We start from the raw sequence: 21,876 nt of genomic DNA on the forward strand, positions 1-21,876 counted from the left end.
GACTGCAGGGGACTAGGCAAATACTCAGTCAGTGCCTGATGATGTGCCTCTGGAGTCGTCTGCAATGCAGCAGGGGCATGAAATGTGGCTGGGTGTGCGGGAGCATCTGAGGGAGATACATGAGGCTATGCTTGGCTTGGCTCACTGGTGGAGGAGTCTACGCTAACGATCGCCGAAGCAATGAGCCACATGTCCGAGCGCCGTGCATCCTCCATGGGAAGAGTGGTGAGCCTTGTGGAGAGCCTCCTCCAGGAGACCCATCAGGGCTTCCTGGGGATGCACTCTGACCAGCAAGCCTTCACATCGGCATTAACCTCAGCTGGTCAGTGCCAGTGTGGGAGATGGTGTGGGCACCAAGTTTCCCAGCTCGGTGCCCATCCATCCATGGTGAGCAGGGAGGTCCGAAGCGACCTCACGTCAGCACAGCAGCTGCTTGTCGTCTCTGCGGGCACCTTTCAGGGCACTCCAGATGAGGGCGGCAGCTCCTCTGCCCCTCTCCCAGTGACCGTGGCACACAACGGGTCTTTTGTGCTTTTGTGTTGGCCTGAGATGAGGTCTTTATGATTTGCTTTGAATTGGAACACTCTTGTCATTTTGTTTCATTAAGTTTCTTTGCCTGTGATAATAAATTCAGACATGTGACCATGGCTGAGGGTGCCTCTTTTCCTCTGCATGTGTATGGTTTCCAAAAATGTTAGGAGTGCTTTGTGGGACATTCAGCTTCATTAACAAGGCCCTTAGTTACTGTTCCTAACCTGGAAGATTTGTCACTTAGGTATCGCGTATGAAGCCTACAGCCCAGGCTTGTCCTGGAGGTCCATCTGTGGTTTGCTAGCTGAAGGTTCGTTGGATTAAAGCCTCCCGGTTGTCCCTGCCTCCCTGCAGTATGCCCGGGTCAGCGTCTACCCCCTCAGCATTTCCCTGTGCATGCTCATCCTTGGACTCACTGCTGGACTCATCGTGTGCAGCCGCAGCCACTGCGTTGACATCTTCATCGTCCACTGCATCCTGCCTTTCCAGTGCGAGATTGTGGAGAGCACAGCATGCAACCACTATCACTGACACACAATCTGGGGGGTACTGGAGTGCGCCCCCTGACGGTCCAGGCATCAGAAGCGCATCTTGAGAAGACCGATGGTTCTCTCCACCACAACCCTTTTGGAGGCGTGTCTCCTATTGTACTGCTGCTCAGCTTCTGTTCTTAGATGGCTGAGAGGCGTCATGAGCCACCTTCTGAAGGGATAGCCGTTGTCACCCTGCAGCCATCCATCAAGCCGGGCTGGAGCACTGAAGAGCCCCGGCACCTGGGAGTGTCTGAGGATGTAGGCATGGGAGCTGCCTGGGTACCTTGCACAGACTTGTAAATCAGAATCCTGTGATCACACACTATCTGCACATTCATGGAGTGGAAGCCGTTCCTGTTGACTAAGGCACCGGGCTTACCTGCTGGAGCCTTGATGGCCACATGTGTGCAGTCTATTGCATCCTGGACGCGGGGGAAGCAGCAATGGCCGTGAAGCCTCTGGCTCGCTGTGTCTGGCTTGCTTGGTTCCAATGGAAGTGGATGAAGGTCAATACACATCTAAACAGAGCGTCTGTAACCTGCTTGACACAAGTGTGCACAGCTGATTGGGAGACACCGCAAAGATCACCTACCGACCCCTGGAAGGAGCCAGAGGCATGGAAGTTGAGGGCAGCTGTGACCTTTAGAGCCACTGGCATGGGGTGTCCATCCACACAGTTAGCGGAGATCTCAGGCCCAATCATCTGGCAGATATAGTTGACTGTCTCCCTTGAGAGATGGAGCCTCCTTCAGCACTGCACCTCAGACATATTGAGGTAGCTGCTTCGCTGCCAGTATATCCTGGTAACAGGATAGTGATGTCTTCTGCGGCCCCTTCCGCCTTGGTCTACCTCTTGGCCCTGCGCCCCTCGTGCCTCCACCTGTCCTCCCAAAGGTGGCTCCCCTAAAGGCTGAGTGTGCACTCCTGGCCTCCTGCCCCTTCTAGCCCTCCCTTCTTCCTCAGAAGAGGTGCCTCCAGTGGAGAGTTCAGCTCCCATTCCCAGGCTATGGGAAGGCTTCCAGAAACTTGCAGGCCCAAAAAAGATTCCTCACTGCAGGGTGCTGACCTGAGGGTTAAGAGTCCAGGCAAAGCAGCTGGCATGTGTTTTGAAGTATTGCAGATCACACAGGCAAGTTTCAAAGACTTTGAAAAATCAATACTTGAGAGAGCGCACTCGTGACCCCAGTGAGTCCTCTTATCCCACCCGTGGATGGAGCTTATACAAATGTCTCCTACCTGCCTGCCCATTGCGCCCATGCACCAACCCAAAGATTGTACGGCCGCTGAAAAATAGGCATTGATTGGTGAGTCAAGAGCCTTAAGCGGCCCATTAATTAATGGCAGGCGCGCAGCAGATATCATCGCGCGCCCACCCAACGAAATATCACGATGGCATGCAATGACATCGGGACGCTCGCCCGACATCACCGCGTGTCATTTTACGCACGGACGTGCAGAGCCTGGCCCCGCAAGCCAACGGGAAAATTCTGCCCCAAGACTGAAAGCATTCTCACTGGCTTGTTGGGGGAGTTCTGTCTTGCATTCAGTGCAGGCATGGTCCTGCTCGTCCTCAGATATTTCTGCGGCCTCCTCTTCAAAGGTGGTTGGGACTCAAATATCCGAAATGCCACTGCCGGTCTTGGCCTGCTCCCTTCAGTTATGTGCATTCTTGTGTGCAAGCAGACAGAAGGATTGAGTGTCATCCCAATGGGTGCACGAGCAGTTTAGCATAACATGAGCTATGCCAGCTCCTAAATCCTCCCCAGTAAGTGATGTCCTGCAATTGATAGAACACTGGAAACATGAAATGGCTGCCACACCCTCAGTACACATGTCCCCTTTGCTGCTGAGTCCTGCAACCCAAACTTCTGTCTGACATCAATGTGCCACTGCACACTTACACGGTCTGATGCCCTTATGTGTGTCAATTTGCAGTGAATAAACTGCCACTTACCCTGGCGGAGCACAGCAGATTGTTCTTCCTTTTTCAACACTGCTGGGCGTTTCTCTTGTGAACCCCACGGGCGCTAACCTCTGCTGCGACTTCTGTCTAGGCTTCCATGGTCAGATAGGAGGGCCTCCTGCTGCCATCCCTGGGAACCAGGACCTCCCAACTTTCTTGGATAGCCTGGAGAGGAATCTGCAGGAAGGCATCACTGAACTGTGAGGCCACACATTGTCTGCTCTGGAACATCACAGGGGGTTCACAATCCAGATCTCCTGGATTGCAGTGAGTGAATAGCTATCTGAGTGCCATTTAAGTATGGTGCCAGGACCTTCAACCCTACTGAAGTAAGGGCGGGGACAGCGACTTCCTTCCCATCCCCGCCACGAGATTCGCCGTGCTCTTCGCGCATGCATAAGTAATGAGCTGAACAGCACATGGCCAGCTGTCCTGCCTCCAAACGAAAGTCATTCTCATTTTCACTCCAGCCATCCAAGTTATACTCCACAGAGGAAGACCCCGCCCCCCGGAGTGGGTCTCGAACTCAGAGTTTCTGGCTTTGAGGCAGGGACACTAATGTGCCACAAGACTGTCAAGAAAACAATAAAGCTAAAAAAAGGAACACACAAAAACCTTGCAAGCAATATCAAGGATATTTTAATATTTTAAGAGAATAAGGTTGACTGAGAGTAATATGGGCCAATATGTTATTGAATATCAGAAAAAGGCAGAAAAATACTTATTTTGTATTAGTTTCCAGAATAGAGAGTGAGGATAAAGTACGAGAGATATGAAGAAAAGCAAAACTTAAGTAAAGGCATTTACTAAGTTTAATACAAGTTAAAAATGGAAAGAGAGAAAAGAATGAGACTAAATATTGACATAAGATCTCAAGGAACTGATGACTTCCACAACAAGCTATTACAAGAAGTAAGTGAGGAAATTGTAGATGCTATACTCATGATTTCCCAAAGCTCTCTCAATTCAGAAATTATCTCCTTGGATTAGAAAACTGCTGATATCACTCCACCATTTAAGAAGGCGTTATGACAATGCAGTTGATAAAGCTGAGTTATTTAAAAATCCCAGAGGGAAATATTAAACAACTGTCATAACCTATATTTTTAAGTGGTATGTTTGAGATGCAACTCTCAATTCAGGAATCAGACCACCAGTTCTCAAGAGGTTTTATATTAAACTAAATGAAACATTTTATTAATTTACACAAGTTAAATATATATACTGGCTACAAATTACTACTATCATAATTTTTAACAAATTCCCAAACTAATCTCCATTGTATCACCAGCCTCTTTGAACTCCACCTCCTATAAAAATAAAACCCCTTTCATAGTACCAATTTTATTAGTAATATAAACATATTGTTTGGTCTGTGCTAGCTAGGTGCCAGATTTCACCCCACTTCTTGAATGCTCCATTCAAAAAATGCAAACGCACTCTACCTTTCTTACATCTCAAAACTCGTACACATCAAAGCACTAGCTGGCTTTAATCCAATTAAGACACACCCACAGACTAAACCTCTGGTTTAAAAGAAAAATATTTTCCAATAATATTAATTAATTAATAGCTTCATTACATTCCCCTCCCTATTGAAAAATGAACCGTCAAAACTCTAAAACACGGCTTCATTTTAATAACCCATCTCACACTATCTTCTATACTTATTACACTATTACATAACCAGATTCATGCATTAACATAATACAAATCCTTGTTATCAACAGATATCACTCCAGTTCATCGTCTAGGTTTTTTTTAATAAAAATGTCCCATTTTTCTTTAAGCTTCAAACTCTTGATAACGCATCTGCGAACAAATTTTCCCTTCCAGTAATATGTATAACCTGTAGATTAAATGGTTGTAATAATAGGCTCCATCTGAAAAGCCTTTCACTTTTGTCTAGAAATTTGTCTAAAAGCTTCAAAGGATTATGGTCTGTACAAACAATTCTTTCTGATGAATTGTTTGCAACATAAATTTCAAAATGCTGCAATGCTAACACCAAACCCAAAGTCTCTTTTTCGATCATTGAATATCTTCTCTGTTGTACATTCAGCTTCCGTGAAAAATACCCTATCGATTTTTCAATTCCAGTGTCATCATCTTGTAACAGTACAGCCTAAATGTCTACATCATTTACGCCAATGGCCAACTTGAATTGCTTGACATAATTGGGTACTGCCAAAACGGGTGTCATTAATACAGTTTCCATACTATCAAATGGCTTCTGACACTCCAGTGTCCATTGAAACTTCTAGTTCTCTCAGTGGAGCAACCACTTGGCTAAAATTTGGTACAAATTTCCAGTAAAACCCACTCATGCCCAGAAATCTCAAAACTTCCTGCATTATTGTAGGCACTGGAAAATCCACAATACTCTTGACTTTTGCATCTCTTGGAGCCACCTTACCATGCCCAATGGTACGGCCTAAATACGTAACTTGCGCTTTTGAAAATTCGCTTTTAGCCAAGTTCATCACCAAATTAGCTTCTTGTAGTCGAATCAATAATTCTTCCAGATGCAGCAAATGCTCCTCCCATGTCTGACTGCAAATGATTAGATCATTAATATAAATACAATTGCTTAGATCTGCAATTACTTTGTATATCAGTCTTTGAAATGTCGCAGGTGCATTCTTCATATCAAATGGCATGACCTTAAACTCATATAGCCCACTTGGTGTTGCAAAAGCTGATATCTCCTTTGCTCTCTCCGACAACAGTACTTTTAGCAGGTCAATCTTTGTGATAAATTTCGATTGTCCCACTTTCTCAATGCAATCTTCCAACCGTGGTATTGGATATGAATCCACTTTTGTCACTGCTTTCACCTTTCAAAAGTCCACACGCAGTCTTTGTATCCCATCAAGTTTCGGTACCAGCACATTAGGCAAACTCCAGTTACTGCAACTAGACTCAATTATGTCATTTTGAAGCATGAAATCAATTTCTTTTTGTACTTGTGATAACTTTGCTGGATTTAATCTATTAAATTGTTGCCCTATTGAAGATTATATTTCTATACATACATCATATATAGCTAAATGTGTCTTTCCCAGCTTATCTCCACAAATAATGCCTCTTTTTGTTGCTCTTCCCTGTCAAAGTACTTTATAAGCATATTTACATGACACACCCTCTGCTTCTTTCTTCTATCTGGGGTATTTATTAAATAATTTACTTCACTCACTTCTTTTCAATCCTGTAAAGTCCACTAAATCTTGCATTTAATGAATCACCTAATGCTGGTAACAAAACTAGTACTTTTTCCCCAGAAGCAAAACTGTTTTAGCTTTCTTATCTGCTTTCGCTTTCATCATTCGCTGTGATGTCTTTAAATGTTCCCTAGCCAACTCACATGCCCTGATCAATCTTTCCCTGAAATTTGATATGTAATCCAGGAGAATACTTTCTGAATTTTGACCCACCAATTTCTCATGAATCAATTTCAGTGGTCCCTTTACCTCATGACCATAAACTAGTTCAAAAGGACTAAAACCAGTTGATGCATTAGGAACGTCTCTAATGGCAAATAACAAAAATGGAATTCCTGTATTCCAACCCTGTGCATAATCCTGACAGTGTGCTCTTATCATAGATTTTAAAGTTTGATGCCATCTTTCCAATGCTCCTTGTGACTCCGGATGATAAGCTGTTGACTTAAACTGTTTTATCCCCAAACTGTTCATTACTTTCTTAAACATCTGTGACATGAAATTTGATCCCTGATCTGATTGTATTTCCTTAGGTAAACCATATCTTGTAAAAATTTAATTCACTCCTCCACAATCTTCTTAGTTATAATATTTGTTAAAGGTATTGCTTCAGGAAACCTGGTAGACACATCTATTGTTATCAATAAATACTGAATTCCACTTTTAGTCTTGGGGGGTGGAGGTTGGGGGGCGGGGGGGGGGGGGGGGGTGGGGGGGAGGGTGGGTCCTACATAATCAATCATGACCCTGGTAAAAGGTTCTTCAAATGCTGGTATTGGGATTAAAGGTGCTGGCTCAATTACTGCTTGTGGGTTTCCTGTTATTTGACATGGATAACAGTGTCACATGAGGGGACATGGCAGGGAAATTTTTCAAACCTCTTTATTTCAAGTTTTACATCGGAGACAATCTCCCTGAGGCAGCACTTTGCCTCAGGGAGATTTGTGCACTCTTTTGCGCGCATGCACGAAAGAGCACACTCCAGGCTAAGGAATCCCCTCCCCCCGCCCGCACAGGGAGCGCATAGCACTTTCTGGTGCACGTCACGCTGGGCGGGCCTTAATTGGTCCACCCACTTAAAATGGCTATGCGCTCCCGACCGGGGGCATTGATCGGAGGCCCTCCCACCGGCGCCCGCTCCCGCTCTTGCCCCCCAACGAGAGGAAAGTGTTGGCCTCTGTATCTTTTCCTGTGTTTTCCTATTTCATAAATGTTACCCCATTGGAATTTCATGAGCAATCCTCAGAATCTCATTTCTATACCCTAATGGGATAACAGTCTGATGCACCTCCCTCCAGCTTTCATTCGCTGAGACATAATCCAACCACCGCTTTCTCATTAAAATACCTTCCCAAAGATAATAACAAACTGGAATACATTTTGCTTCTTCTTCTGAATAAGCTTTCTAATACAACTGTTTTAATTGCAAATCATTTTTCTGTAGCTCCACTAACCTCTTTGAGTTAAACATTTCAGCTCAACTGTCCCTTATATTCCTTCCTCCTGAACAATGTTATCAAATACAGTGCCAGCTAATTGGATTTCGACACCTTCTTCTTGCCTTTGAACTGCCTGCTTATCTTGTTTGTCTTGTTCTTCCCTGTGAGCCTTTGATCTTGTTACAACACAATCAGGAAACAATCCAGGATGTTTCTTCTGTAACACCTCTGTTGAAAACACTTCTACAGGCTGCTCAACTACCATAGGCATCATCCACATTTGCAGTCCAGCTATATCATTACCCAGAATAAATTGAACCCCTGCAATGGGCAATTTTTCCACCACTCCAACTATAAATTCACCTGCCTTCCATTTGCTCTTTAAATTTATCTTCCACAGTGGAATAGATTTAGCATCTCCATGAATCCCACTTGCTACTTGCAAGTATTACTACTTGCTCCTGCAATATTCCTTTTGAACAACAAACATCATTATCCCACAACATTAAGGATTGACTAGCCCCTGTGTGTCTTAAAATTTTAACATCTTTACCTACTCCACCCTGTACACATGGAAAGACTTTCCCTTCACATACAAAATCTTTAAACATTTATGCAACCTGCTCCACAGAATTCTCTTGAGTAAACTATGAATACATTTCCACTTCTTTACCTTTCATTGATTTTCCCTGGTTCACCTGTACACAAACCACTGGTTTCTCCTATGCCTGAACCTCAGAACCCACAGTACTTTCTTCCAGATCTTTTCTGTACCCCAACAATTCCAACAGATTTTTCCTGCAATCTCCAACACGCTGACTTTGTGTGCCCCACTTTATTACAATGAAAACACCTCAATTTTCAAATGTCACTTCTACCTTCAGCACCTTCCTTTTTATAATAAGAAAAATTTTCCTGGGAACTTCCAACTACTACTTTTCCCTGACTACCTGCCTTCCTTTCGCCTTCCCACTTTTTATCCTTTTCCAATTTGAAAGGGTGACAAAAAAAGGTTTAGCTCTATGAGCTGACTCATAATCATCAACTGTCTCTGCCACTTGTCTTACAGAGTCAACCCTCTGTTCCTCCACATGAGTTCTCACTACTGAAGGGATTGAATCTTTAAATTCTTCCAAAATAATTACTTCCCTAAGAGCTGCATAGGTTGTTTCTCTTTTTAATGCCCGTATCCACCGGTCAAAATTACTTTGTTTTACTCTTTCAAATTCAATATAGGTTTGCCCAGGCTGTTTTCTCATATTCCTAAACTTCTGCCTGTATGCTTCAGGAACCAACTCATATGCACTCAAAATAGCTTTTTTCACCACATCATAATTCACCGACATTTCTTCTGATAGCAAAGCATATACCTCATGCCCCCTACTTAACTACTTAGACTGTATTAATAACGCCCAGTTTTCCTGTAGCCATTTCATCTGTTTAGATAGCTTCTCAAATGAAATAAAGAATGTTTCAATATCTTTTTCCTCAAACTTTGGAAGAGCTTGTACAGATTTAAACATCTCCCCACTGGGTTCTACACTAGAGATAAATCCTGCCTCACCTTCTGGCATCTATTTTTTAACTATCAACATTTGCAGTTGGAATTCTCTCTCTCTCTCTCTCTTTCTCTTTCCTCCTTCTCTATCCTCACAATTTCTAATTCCCTTTTAAAAGTTATTTCTCTGTCCTTTACTTCTAATTCAAGCTTTCTCATTTGCAACTGAATTCTCACTACCTCCAGCTGTGACTCACTAAAGTCAGGTTTCACTTCCAACTGTAAATGCTGTGCTATACTTTTAATTACATCTGATTTCCTAGCTCCTACAGGTAACCCCAAATTTAACTTATCTGCCAACTCTGTTGTTACTTTTGGTTATTTTCTCCAACCCATTCAGAGTTATCTCTTCTACTCCCAGAGAGGTCTTAGCAATTGCCAAAGCCACCTTGCAGTCTCACCACTTCTAAAATACCTCACCAACTCCTGAATTGAAAGTGCTTTTTGTACTCATAATCTTAAATTTCATCAATTCCAAACCAATCAAGGAGTTGGGATTTTTTTTCCAGACAGGAGCCCCCAATTGTTATGATAATGCAGTTGGTAAAGCTGAGTTACTTAAAAATCCCAGAGAGAAACTTGAAACAACTGTCATATCCTATATTTTTAAGTGGTATGTTTGAAATGCAACTCTCAATTTAGGAATCAGACCACCAGTTCTCGAGAGGGTTTATATAAAACTAACTGAAACATTTTATTAATTTACACAAGTTAAATATATACACATGGCTACAAATTACTACTATCATAATTGTTAACAAATTCCCAAACTAATCTCCATTAAGGCAACAACACCCATGGACTTAACCAGACACCAGGCAAAGCATTTTCACCTTACAAATTCAAAATGAGGTTACTTTCACTTTGGCTCCTGTGGAGACAGTTGTAGCCTTACAGCTGCTTTGATCTTACATTGCCTCTGCCCTGCACACACAAAACTGCTGTCTGTTATACCTAGCACAGTTCATTGAATGTAAATTCTCATTGTATCACCAGCTTCTTTGAACTCCTCCTCTCCAACAATAAAACCCCTTTCATAGTACCGATTTTATTAGTAATAATTAGTAGACAAAGAGTCCCCATCCCTTGCTCCAGTGAACCAAAAACATATGTACACACTACAACATCAGCAATATGGGCCTGTACTATCAGGTTATCAGAAATGAGATGTGCAGTAATAATTTCATTCTTTTGTTAAAAGCGTCAGTGCAACTCCATTGCGGGATTCTGTTCAAACCCAAAACATCTGAACAGAGTATCAATGATGAAGCTTTAGACACAACTTCACCCACTTATCCCATTTCACACTTTTATAGAATTCTGTCCACTAGATGCAGAAATTCAATGCACTTATTTAGACAGGATTAGCGGAGTTAGACTATTAGAGAAACTTCTAACGTCAAGAACAAATTGAACTTCTATCACTTGATTCATCATCTCACTTCAACCATAAATGACTGATAATTTTGCTTTCTCCTTTGTCTAATAGATGTAAGACATATCTTCCACTAAGTTAATTAGTTAATCTCTGAAGTGTGTTTGCATACTTTTTTAATCAGTGTTGCCGAAGCAATATCAGAAGGCAGCTGGATAAAAACATCAGATTTCATCAGATGATCGGCTACATGATAATCCTACACACAGGTGAGATATTTGCAGATGAATTTCCAAATAATTAATTTGTAAGTGTGCAAAGTTTAATTTAATTATTAAAAATATACATTATAAAGAGTTTCCAGTATTGATTCCTTTGTTTTCTTAAACTTACTTCTGCACAGGTTTGTCTAATTGCATTTACCTGTTTATCTGTATCCTTCTCTCCCCACACTTTCACAATTTTCCTCTTCACATCAAATTGCTCTTGTAGGCAACTATTTATTTCTTAATGCAATAGCTGCCATATGTTTCTGAATCTAGTCAATTATATGTTGTAAAAGTAACAATGGCATTGACTTAATGGCCCTGTACAGGTGTGCATAGGGAGTGAGGATAGTGGGGAAGGTGTAGCAGCCAAGAAACCTGGAAATATGGAGGACCTGCCGAACTTCACAGCAGAATGCAATTTAAGCTTTTGAACTCTGTTTTCCGACTACAGCGTGGGGATGGGAAGGCCTGCAATCCTAGGCCATAGCCAGGAAGTGAAGAGAAGGGATGCATCAGTTGGGAGTCATGAGTCAGTTGGAATGGCCAAAGATATCGGGGAGACCGGAGACACTTTAGAGCAGCCAGAGACACATTGAGGGGGGCAGTAAACACATCGGGGTTTGGAGACACATCGTGGGCAGTGGGGGACACTTCAGAGGGACCTGAGACACATCAAGGGGGCTGGAGTAACTTAAGAAGCAAGGGAGACACATTGTAGGAGCCAGATACACATCAGGCAGGTGGTCGCAGACACAGTGTGGGGAGGCTGAATATATCAGGAGGCTGGAGACAGATTGGATGGATGGCCGGAGACATGGAGGCAGGAAAAACATCAGTGAGTTGGAGACATTGGAGGGGCTGAAGACCCATCAAAGCAAATCTGTTAATGTTCCCATGACAAACCTCGCGAGTGACTGACACAACACCCCTCCCCCACACAATCACATGCCTGCCCTTTGCTCCAAGCCCCACTGTGATAGAAACCCCAACATCTTCTTTACCTCTGATGTGTTTCTCCCTCTATTCTGTCCAGACCCCTCATGATTTTGAATTTCTCTGAACCGACAATGATATTCATGTTTCTCCTGACCCACAAGCAATGCTGACAAGGCATTTATCTGTTGACTCCATTTGTTCTCACTTCTTTTCAGCTGCTAGGTTTGACAAGGTCTGGGGTAAGTTTTGGAAATGCTGTAGGTTCAGTTTGTTTATTCATTTTCTCCAATTTCTCCCCTCTTCTGTAAGTGCTGACTCATGCTAAGGTTCTACGTTGTGTACATACCTGATGCATTCACCTAGGTGTCTGTCCTTTGACTGTGAACTTTGGTAGAATATTTTTTTTCATGGTAGACATCACCATTAGTGACATCACCTGATCTCAATCTATGTATTTTTTCCAGTGCTGGGGCCAGGCAGGCAGGCTAAGGCAAAGTGGGAGGTGGTCACTGAGGGCAAGTGACACCATTGCCATTACGGCACCCATTGCTGCCTGGGGAGCCGCCATGTTCCAAGGATTAGCTGAAAAGGAGGGTGCCCCAGGAGTCCACCGGGAGGCCGCCAGGATTTACTTTCTGATCTCTCATAAGGTGGAGGGTCCCGCAAGTGCTAGTAAAATGGCAGTGGAGGTGGGAAACGATCTTTAATTGGCCACTTATGTGGCTCAGTTGGGCTCCAGGTGTGCAGCCCATCTGCAAGCATTCCTACCGCTGGGAAGATGGCATAGCGGTAGGAAGACAACAGACACGCCATCTGCTGCCTCCGCATGCCATTTTGCCAGCCTTCCTGCCTCCCAGCATGTCCCCAAGGCTCTTGTTTGCAATTCATTGTAAATGTTCATTTTATTACATAAAATTACCAAAAATATAGAAAATAAAATATTTGTTTGTTAACATTTAGTTATCCATGTAACTGCACATTTATTCAACATTGAGCGATACCACGCAAGTTATTCACCTGCTGCCAAAGACTTACTGATCAGACTTTCCAGCATTGGGGAGAACTCTAGTGAAAGTTACCTCAACCCCATCAGAACATATGATACGGTATGTTGACTTTGAATCCAACTGTAACAGAGGAGAGAAATGACAAATTGCTGCAGCTTTAAAACTCACTAAAGTTGCTGACAGATTCATTGATTTCACTTTACAGTTTTGAGCATTAGGTATTACTCATAAGATGCAGATTGTAGAATTGAAGCTTTCAATGCAATATTTAAATGCACACAATTGTTAAATCAAATCTTCCAAATGTTTTAAATGACTTATGATTATGATTTTCTGTTTTGTATTATTAGCTTTAGTTAGAGTTACTACTGTTTGGTTTTCTTAACAAACACTGGATTCTCCACTGATTAAACTGAGGAATGAAGATAATGGGCAGAATTTTCTGTTCAGCGCGCAGGGGTTGGGCCCCGCACGGTGACGCATAAAATGACACGTGGTGACGTTGGGCGTGCGTCCCGACGTCACCGCGCGTCATTCCAATCTTTCGTTTGGCGGGCGCTCACCGGAGTCGGCTGCATGCCCCCCGAACTGTCAAAGGCCTGTTAAGGCCATTAACAAGCCAATTAAACAATTTGACAGGGCTGCCCATCCAACCTTAAGATTGGTGGGCAGACAAAGAGCCCAAGCAGCTTTTGCATTTTGCATGAAACGTCATCCATGGGCGGGATGAGGTTTCATGAAGGTTTTATTAATGAAATAAAAAATTTTATGCCAATTTATAAACATGTCCCAGCTCATGTGACACTGTCACATGAGGGGACATGTCTGAATAATTTTAATTTTTCTTTCTTTCAAACTTTCAATCTGAACTTAATCTCCCTGAGGCAGCTCTGTTCCTCAAGGAGATTTGTGCGTTCTTTTGCGCGCATGCGTGAAGGAACGCAGGCCCCCTCTCTCCCTCCTCCCCCCACCTGCACAGGTAGCACTGAGCGCTACCAGGTGCACGTCACTCTGGGCGGGTCTTAATTGGCCCACCCGCGTAAAATGGTGGCGCGCAGCCGATCGCGGGTGACGATCGGCTCTGTGCCCTCCCGCGCCCACTCCCAACCGGCAAAATTCTCCCCAATCAGTTAATGAGCGGAATTGTTATCTGCTTCAGATTAGTATACTGAATGTCATTTGAACTATTTCAATAACATGTCTATAAATTATCAATTTTTTAGCTTTAGAAAGGGATATTACAAAACTCATGGTTTTAGCAGCTGCTATCTCAATTTTTAAATATTTTTTCCCAATGTTAAGAGTTCAACCAGAAGCAAAGATCCTATCTGTGTGAGTGGCAAGGACACTGGGAATTACTTTCACTGTGTGGAGGCTGCACATGTTTATCAATATTGAAATCAAAGTGATTCAAAGTTTGACATGTTCTATAATTAAAGCAGCATTAATGCTGACCTTTAAAATGTGACCTTTAATTAAAATGTAGAGCAATATCTTATTTGTTCCTTGTTTCTTTTTTGAATTAAGTATGGAATAAACGCAAGATTTATGAGGTGGATATATAGTCTGTTCAGTTATGTTTTAAAGAAGCGTTCCTTCTAAATTAACATCCATGAAGCGATATTTATGGGATTTAAAATATATATTTGCACATGAGATGTTTATCGTGATTTGTTTCTGAATTAGGTAAAAGACTTATTTATAACAGGTGATTCTGTCTTTACTTATGTGATGTTATCTGTATTTCTAGAACCCAATGAAAGAGCTATTAAGTAGCACAGCAGGAGTGACTGGCATCATTATTACCATAGCTTTCGTTCTGATGGTGACTTCATCGACACGGGTTATTATGAAGTCATTTTATGAGGTGTTTTGGTTCACTCACCATCTTTTCATTATATTCTTTATTGGTCTCATCATTCATGGTTCAGGGTAAGCATGTTTTTGTCTGTTAGAGTATAACATTAATGCAATATTGAAATGACGAATGAAAGCATTCCTGGCAATGAGTTTTCACCTTGTCTAACAGTCAAAACAGGTGCCATCAGCATTACTAACATATTTATAAATAAGAAAATAAGAAAAGTGTGAGTCCTATTTACAATTCTAAAAGAGAAAATACGAAGGATAATATAGTCATGAAGTATTCTAATTATACAATTAAGCAATTCGAATGAAAAGTTTATATTTAGAAAAAATTGAAAGTGTATTTATTTTGCTTGGAATCTCATTTTGATGAATTAATCTTTAACAACAAAATACATGCTGTAAATTTAAGTTCCAAATCCTTATTTCTGACATTTGAAAAATATCTAAGGGATATTATACGATATAAGAGAACAAAGCAAAAATCTGATCAAAGTTTTTTAAGTTGTGAAGTAGTAGGGTGAAGAGAGGTATTATGTGAAAATTCTTTGTGTGGGACCAGAGGTCTGAGTTTAATATTAACGAAATTTCATTCTGAATGTAAAATAAAAAAACTTAATCTGTTCACCACATTCTAAATTCTAAACACATTCTTTTACAAACATAATTATAATTTTGCTATTAATAGTGCACAAAGATGATCTTCTCCTTCAGAGTAGTTAACTTGGAGAGAAGCTAAGTATGTAGTATTGCATTCAGTATCTGAATGTCAGACTTCCCATGATGTTGGCATATAAGTCGACCTTTGAAGCCTCAAAAAAATCCCCTCCAAAAACAGGGCTTGACTTATATTCCAAGTATGACTGAACCACTGGCATGGGTGGATGCTATTTTGAAATGTCATGTGCATCCAATGCAAAGAGTGGATGAGTCTTAAACTCCTATACATCTTCGCAACACAGCCCTTATTGCCTGCTTGATGCCTTGTGCACAGTTATAAGGTGGTGGTGTGTTATAATTCACTCAGGAAGTCAAAGTTGCTGTGACAGCTTGTACTTCTTACATGCATGTTGCAGCCTGGAGCTATGCACAGCAATGTTGGTAGACGCACCAACATTCTTTCCATCACATGGCTGACCAGGAAGCTCTCCCACTTTACCACTGCCATTGGCATGCGTTGGAAGGATTTCAGGTCGATACTCAGCCTGTTTGGCTGCATTACAAACACACCTTCCCTGACCATCAATTCTTGGGTTGGGACTCGAACCCAGAGCTTCTGGCTTAGAGGCAGGGATGCTACCCATTACGTCACAAGACCTCAGTTCTAAGGTACTGGTTTGTAAAATGTGCATCTGCGAGGTGCAAAATTGAGGCTGAGTACTAATGCAAGTATAGCATTTCGTGGCTGAAAGGGTGGGATGACCTATAAGCCGAATATATGCAAAAATATAAATTTAGGGGCCTGAAATATACCAGGTCAACTTAAACATCACATTTTATAGTAGTTAAAAAATATATAAAACATAAATGGACAGATTCCTAATTTGACAGAGATAAATGTTTTGCAATATTTGCAAATGGGTCCAAGCCATGGCTGCAACGGACAGCAGGTGAAAAATTGCTTTGGTTGTTATGTGGAGTTACATCATAAACATTGACTGTAAATTAATTTGGTGACACTATTAAAATATACCTGAGGTATTCTTGCGTGCAAAGCACCTTTGGCCACTGCCCACATTGCATTAGTGAAGTGCAAATGCAGGTGTATCCCCTGCATGCACCCAAAGACATTGAAAGTGCGAGATTATGGCATCAATGACGCAAAAAGGCCGAATGCCAGGATATCAAAATTTGTCAACAATGCGCAGGCAGAGACTTTGTTATTCACTCCTGAAACAAAAAAAAATTATGAAGCAAAATAAGCCCTGTTTTGGGGCTATTTAAAGAGTCATTCAACAAGTTACAGATGAGGCACTTAAACTTATCTGTTCTGAGGCAAAGTTTGTGGGAGCATTGTGGTGAGTTGCTGAAGGAATTTGGAGGTTTTCTGACCCCCAGGAAGGCAGAAAGTAACTGCCTTTTTAAGTGGAGGCAGGAGGTGCAGTGCCACTTGCTCTGCAACATGAGCAAGATATTCAGAGGAGCAGGCAAAGAGAGGAAACTCTGTGAGGAGGGAGGAAAAGGAGGCTCTCCATAGAAGGTTCTATCCACAAACACTGTTCACTCGAATTTCTCTTTACTGCGTGTGGCCTGTTTGCTGCACAGTGCAGTCCCATTAGGACTATCGCGTGGTCACATGAGTGCACATCTTAAAGGGAACACTGCTTGCACGTGGCCTATTGTTTTGTGCGTGATACATTTCAGATTGCTGCACAGGCATCATCCATGCAGCTTAGAGAGAACAATGCCCACAAAGGGTCTTCTGAGCAAAACAGTCCTTTTTGGGATAAACCAGGAGCAGTGCCTGAGGAGGCTAAACTTCACAAAGTTGTGTGGCCTCCTTCATGGCGACCTGGAGCCTCAAACCAGGGCGAGGACAGACCTAACAGTAACTGTGAAGGTTACTGTTGCCCTTACAACCTATGCCACAGGTGGGAACAGGTGGCACGAGGAATGTATCTCAGTTCATCATGTGTATAAGCATTAGTGAGGTCACAGAAGCACTGTACAGAAAGAAAGGGGATTTCATCCTCTTGTCCCCGAAGAGGGGACAGAGAGATGAAAAGACGTGTGGACTCGCCAGGATAGCAGGCTTCCTGATGGTGCAGGACACCACTTGCCTGTGATTCTGCAAGACCTCACATCAATGGGAACTGATACGACAACTGCAACTGCTACCACTCAGTCAATGTGCTGTTGGTGCCTGACCACAGCAGGAAATTCTACTTGGTGAATGCCCACTCTCCTCGCAGCGCCCACTGGCATAAGCGCTGACCTTTTCCCACCAATCTGACTGCAGCCCACTCGTGCCGGTGACTCACCACATGAAATTCCTGAATCTATAGTAGCTTCTAAGTTGTGCTAGTATCTAAATTGGTGGCTGAGAGCGTAAGGTCAAATGATGGTGCTTTTTCCTCAGAGGTCTGTTGCTGCTATTGACCTTCCTCATGAGGTTGCAGTGGCTGACAGATAGCAATTCTTGACTTTCTGTAAGCACAAAAGATTAAGGGGAGGGCTTGGAGGTCCATCTGCAGCTTTTAAATCATGGAACCTTTCAGGATGAGAGTGATGAGTGAATGAAGAAGGAGCATAAGGCAGCAACTTACCCTCCTCCATGATGTCCTCGGAAGCACCAGTTGCCACTGGCTTTATGACATTGATCGAAATAATTCTATTCACATCTCCTCCAGGGCATCAAGGAGATGGAGGTGTACTGGTCCTCCAACTCCTCCTCCGCCAGCTCCTCTCCCCGTTGCGGCACCAGGTTGTAAAGGGCACAGCAAAGGACAACAATGCATGACATCCACTGTGGACTATATTGTAGGGCTCCACCAGACCGGTCCAGGCACTGGAACAGCGATGGTCTGCTCTACCAAATGTCTTCGGACCAACCATCTTCAGCTGCTTCATCAAGTGTCAGGCAATGACCATCTCCAACAAAACAGATTCCAACCATCACACCTTGATGTTCAGTGGCATTACCATCACTGAATCCCCCACTATCAACATCCTCGGGGTTACCATTGACCATAAACTGAACTGGGCTAGCCATATAAATACTGTGGCTACAAGAGCAGGTCAGAGACTAGGAATCCTGTGGCAAGTAACTCACCTCCTGACTCCCCAAAGCCTGTCCACTATCTACAAGGCACAAGTCAGGAGTATGATGGAATAATCCCCACTTGCCTGGATGAGTGCAGCTCCCACAATACTCAAGAAGCTTGACACTGTCCAGGACAAAGCAGTCCGCTTGATTGGCACCACATCCACAAACATTCGCTCCCTCCACCACCGATGCACAGTAGCAGCAGCAGGAATTCACCAAGGCTCCTTCGACAGCACCTTCCAAACCCACGACCACTACCATCTAGATGGACAAGGGCAGCAGATAGATGGGAACCCCACCACCTGGAAGTTCCCCTCCAAGTCACTCACCATCCTGACTTGGAAATACATGGCTGTTCCTTCACTGTCGCTGGGTCAAAATCCTGGAACTCCCTCCCTAACAGCACTGTAGGTGTGCCTACACCACATGGACTGCAGTGGTTCAAGAAGGCAGCTCACCACCGCCTTCTCAAGGGCAACTAGGGATGGGCAATAAATGCTGGCGCAACCAGCGAAGCCCACATCCTGTGAATGAATAATTTTTATAGAGCTGCGAACTGCAGCATGAACCTCATCATACCTTCGCTCTGCTGCAGTCTGAGGCTGCCACAAGGGTGTCATCAGCCATGTCTTCTGCAAGTCGCCCTTGTCCCCAAAGAGTTGTCCCTGCAGTGTCTGTAGACCCTGGAAGTCTTCAGGGATCTGTGACCAACTAAGAATGCAGGAGTTGTGCACACTCCCTGGAAACCGTGAACAGACCTGCAGGATGCATTTGTGGTGGTCGCACACCAGCTGCACATTCAGCGAATGGAATCCCATGCGGTTGACATAGTTGACCATGTGTTGGGACAGAGATCTGAGCGCTATGTGAATGGAGTCGACCGCACCCTGCACCTGTGGGAAATCTGAGATCTGGGCAAATCCCAGCGCTCTTGCATCCTGGCTCTCCTGGTCCCAGGCGAAATGCACAAAGTTGTGTGCCCTCGCAAAGATGGCACCCATGACCTCACGGATGCATTTGTGAGTGGAGGCTTGTGATATCCCACAGAGATCACCTGTGGAGCCCTGAAAGGAGCCATTGACATAGAAATTGGGTGCCGCTGTCACTTTCACGGCCACTAGTAGTGGATGCCCTCCATGTCTCCGTGGCACCAAATCCTGCAGTAGCTGACAAATGTGACCAATCAGTTCCCGAGACAAGTGCAGTCTTCAGCAACACTAGCTGTTAACCAGTCAATGGCTAATCAGTGTGAAGCACGTGCTGAAAGGCTCAGCGCTGCCGGGGTGGCTGGAGGGCGAGCGCTGAAGTCAGCGCAGGCGTGGGTGAGTGCTCAAAGAAAGCTCCCTGAAGGCAGAGAGCTGCCTCAGGGAACTGAAGACCTGAACAACTTAAAGTAAAGGTCACAGAAACCGGAAAAAAGTGTCCAAGCTTCATAATCAGTCACCTGAAAATGTAAGTAGTGAAAATGCTGTCCACAGAAATTTATTTTTATTTAAATTGATCACAGAAACCTAATCCCATAACGTTGGACGGGCAATGGAAAATCTCTGTTAATTGTGCTGTTAATGGGCTTAATTGCCCTCTTAATCATCGACGGGCATGCTTCCGAGTTTAGCGCGCGCCCGCCGACCGAAATATCGCGCAAGTGTGTGATGATGTCAGGATGCTCACCCGACATCATTGCATACCATTTCACACTCGAGCAGGTCGGGCACATGCCCGCCCGCTCAGTGAAGAATCCTGCCCCTGATCTTTAATGAGTGACATTTCCAACTTAGAGGAGGGAGGAGTTCTGAGAATGCTCTCCACAGTGTATGTATTTTTGTTCAACAGGATCCCTGCCTGCAAGCCAGCCTGACTGATAGGTTTGGTTCCCTGTGGGGTGGGCAACACAGCAGAAGAGGCCACAACCCAGGAGTAAATAGGCACCCTGTGCCTGGGGTAGAGATCACGAGGAAGGTACAAGGACAGATCAAGGGTAGAGGTGGTCGGGTCAGAGATCAAGGAAAGCTGGTGCTCCTGGAGAGGAGGGGAGGGAGTGGTGATATCCTATGGGGGATCTGATCGCAGTGGAGCAAGGTGTCCAATCATTGTTGCGGGGGGGAGGTGGTGTGGGGCGGTGCAGCAAGTTAATTTGCATGGCTGGGAATAATATTCCTGCTCCTCAGTCGATGAGCTTTTTACTTAAGTTACTTAATTCTGCCACACTGCAGTCCTCATCTCCCTTTAACTGCTGAGCTACTGGGGATCGAGGAAACAGTGCCAGCAAGGGTTAAACTGAGAAGACAGATAAAATCTGAGGCATGCAGCCTCAGTAAAATATTTAAATGAATTACCCAACTCCTGGAAATGGGTTGATTACTCACCTTCACTGTCACCAAAAAGGGCGGATTTGAGAAAGGTTGGGTTCAGGGCTATGAGCAAAGAGAAGGGGAATATGATTAATTGAATGGCTATCTCAAAGAGCTGGCACAGTCACTGTGGGCCTTCTTTAATTCTATGGTTACTCACTGGTACATAAAAGCAGCCGGGCACTAGAGTGACCTTAATCAAGTCAGTTGGTTTTTAATTGAAAATATTTTGGCTTAACTAATTCTAGTTAAAGTATTTTTACCAGTAAAACAATCTGTACATGGGAACAATTTTGATATGAAGGGCTTTCCATTGTAAGTGATATTAAAATTATTGGGCCACCCAAAACAGCAATATCCTGCTTGGGTGAGTTTAATATGAATTAATGTTTTAATATGAATGATGAAAGTATAATTGAATGAGTTCACTTTTTTTTTCCTTTGAGGGAGGGGAGAGCAAAGTTATAAAAAAGTGAGCTGTACAATGGACATCTTTTTGGCTGCCCCTTCATTAGCCAACAGGGAATTGCACTTCTGTAATATTGGTGATATTAACAAGGTTGTAATCAATGTGTTTTCTTTCCAAACACTTTCACCTGATATATAAGCTATATTAAAAACTGTTGAAATAATTTTTATATATTTTTAATTAAAATCAATAATGACAAAGAGTTTTAAAGAAAAATTATGAAGTTTTCTGTGGTAGAAATAATGCAACAGATTTATTTTCAAAAGCATTGCTTTTAAAATTATAGAACCATTAACAGCATTTTAAAAACTTGCATTATTCTTTTCTGAATTCCAAAATCCTTCATGAAATGCAGGCAGTAAACAATTAATTAAGTGATCCTTCCTGTATTGCAGGCGCATTGTTCGAGGACAAACACCTCAGAGTCTTCAGGACCACAATGTTACATATTGCAAAGATCATTATGAAGAATGGGGAGACATCCCAGAATGCCCTTTACCACAATTTGCTGGAAATGAACCAGTAGTAAGTCAGTCTTCAAGCTAACTCAAACATCTTTACATATATATCAACTGCCTTTTTTTATGGAACT

The 21,876-nt window shown here is 43.2% G+C and overlaps 1 protein-coding gene across 1 annotated transcript in view; it reads left to right on the top strand.

The window, feature by feature from the left end:
• Positions 1 to 21,876, top strand: part of LOC144690057 (NADPH oxidase 3-like) — a 136,285-nt gene that overhangs the window by 26,157 nt on the left and 88,252 nt on the right. Inside the window, exons 4-7 of the mRNA XM_078557564.1 lie at positions 10,805 to 10,889; positions 12,786 to 12,931; positions 14,583 to 14,764; positions 21,680 to 21,809. Coding sequence (XP_078413690.1) covers positions 10,805 to 10,889; positions 12,786 to 12,931; positions 14,583 to 14,764; positions 21,680 to 21,809 — 543 coding nt within the window. The remainder of the gene's footprint in view (positions 1 to 10,804; positions 10,890 to 12,785; positions 12,932 to 14,582; positions 14,765 to 21,679; positions 21,810 to 21,876) is intronic.

This window comes from Cetorhinus maximus, chromosome 14 (genome assembly GCF_964194155.1).
Source record: "Cetorhinus maximus chromosome 14, sCetMax3.hap1.1, whole genome shotgun sequence".
NCBI classification, from domain to species: domain Eukaryota; kingdom Metazoa; phylum Chordata; class Chondrichthyes; order Lamniformes; family Cetorhinidae; genus Cetorhinus; species Cetorhinus maximus.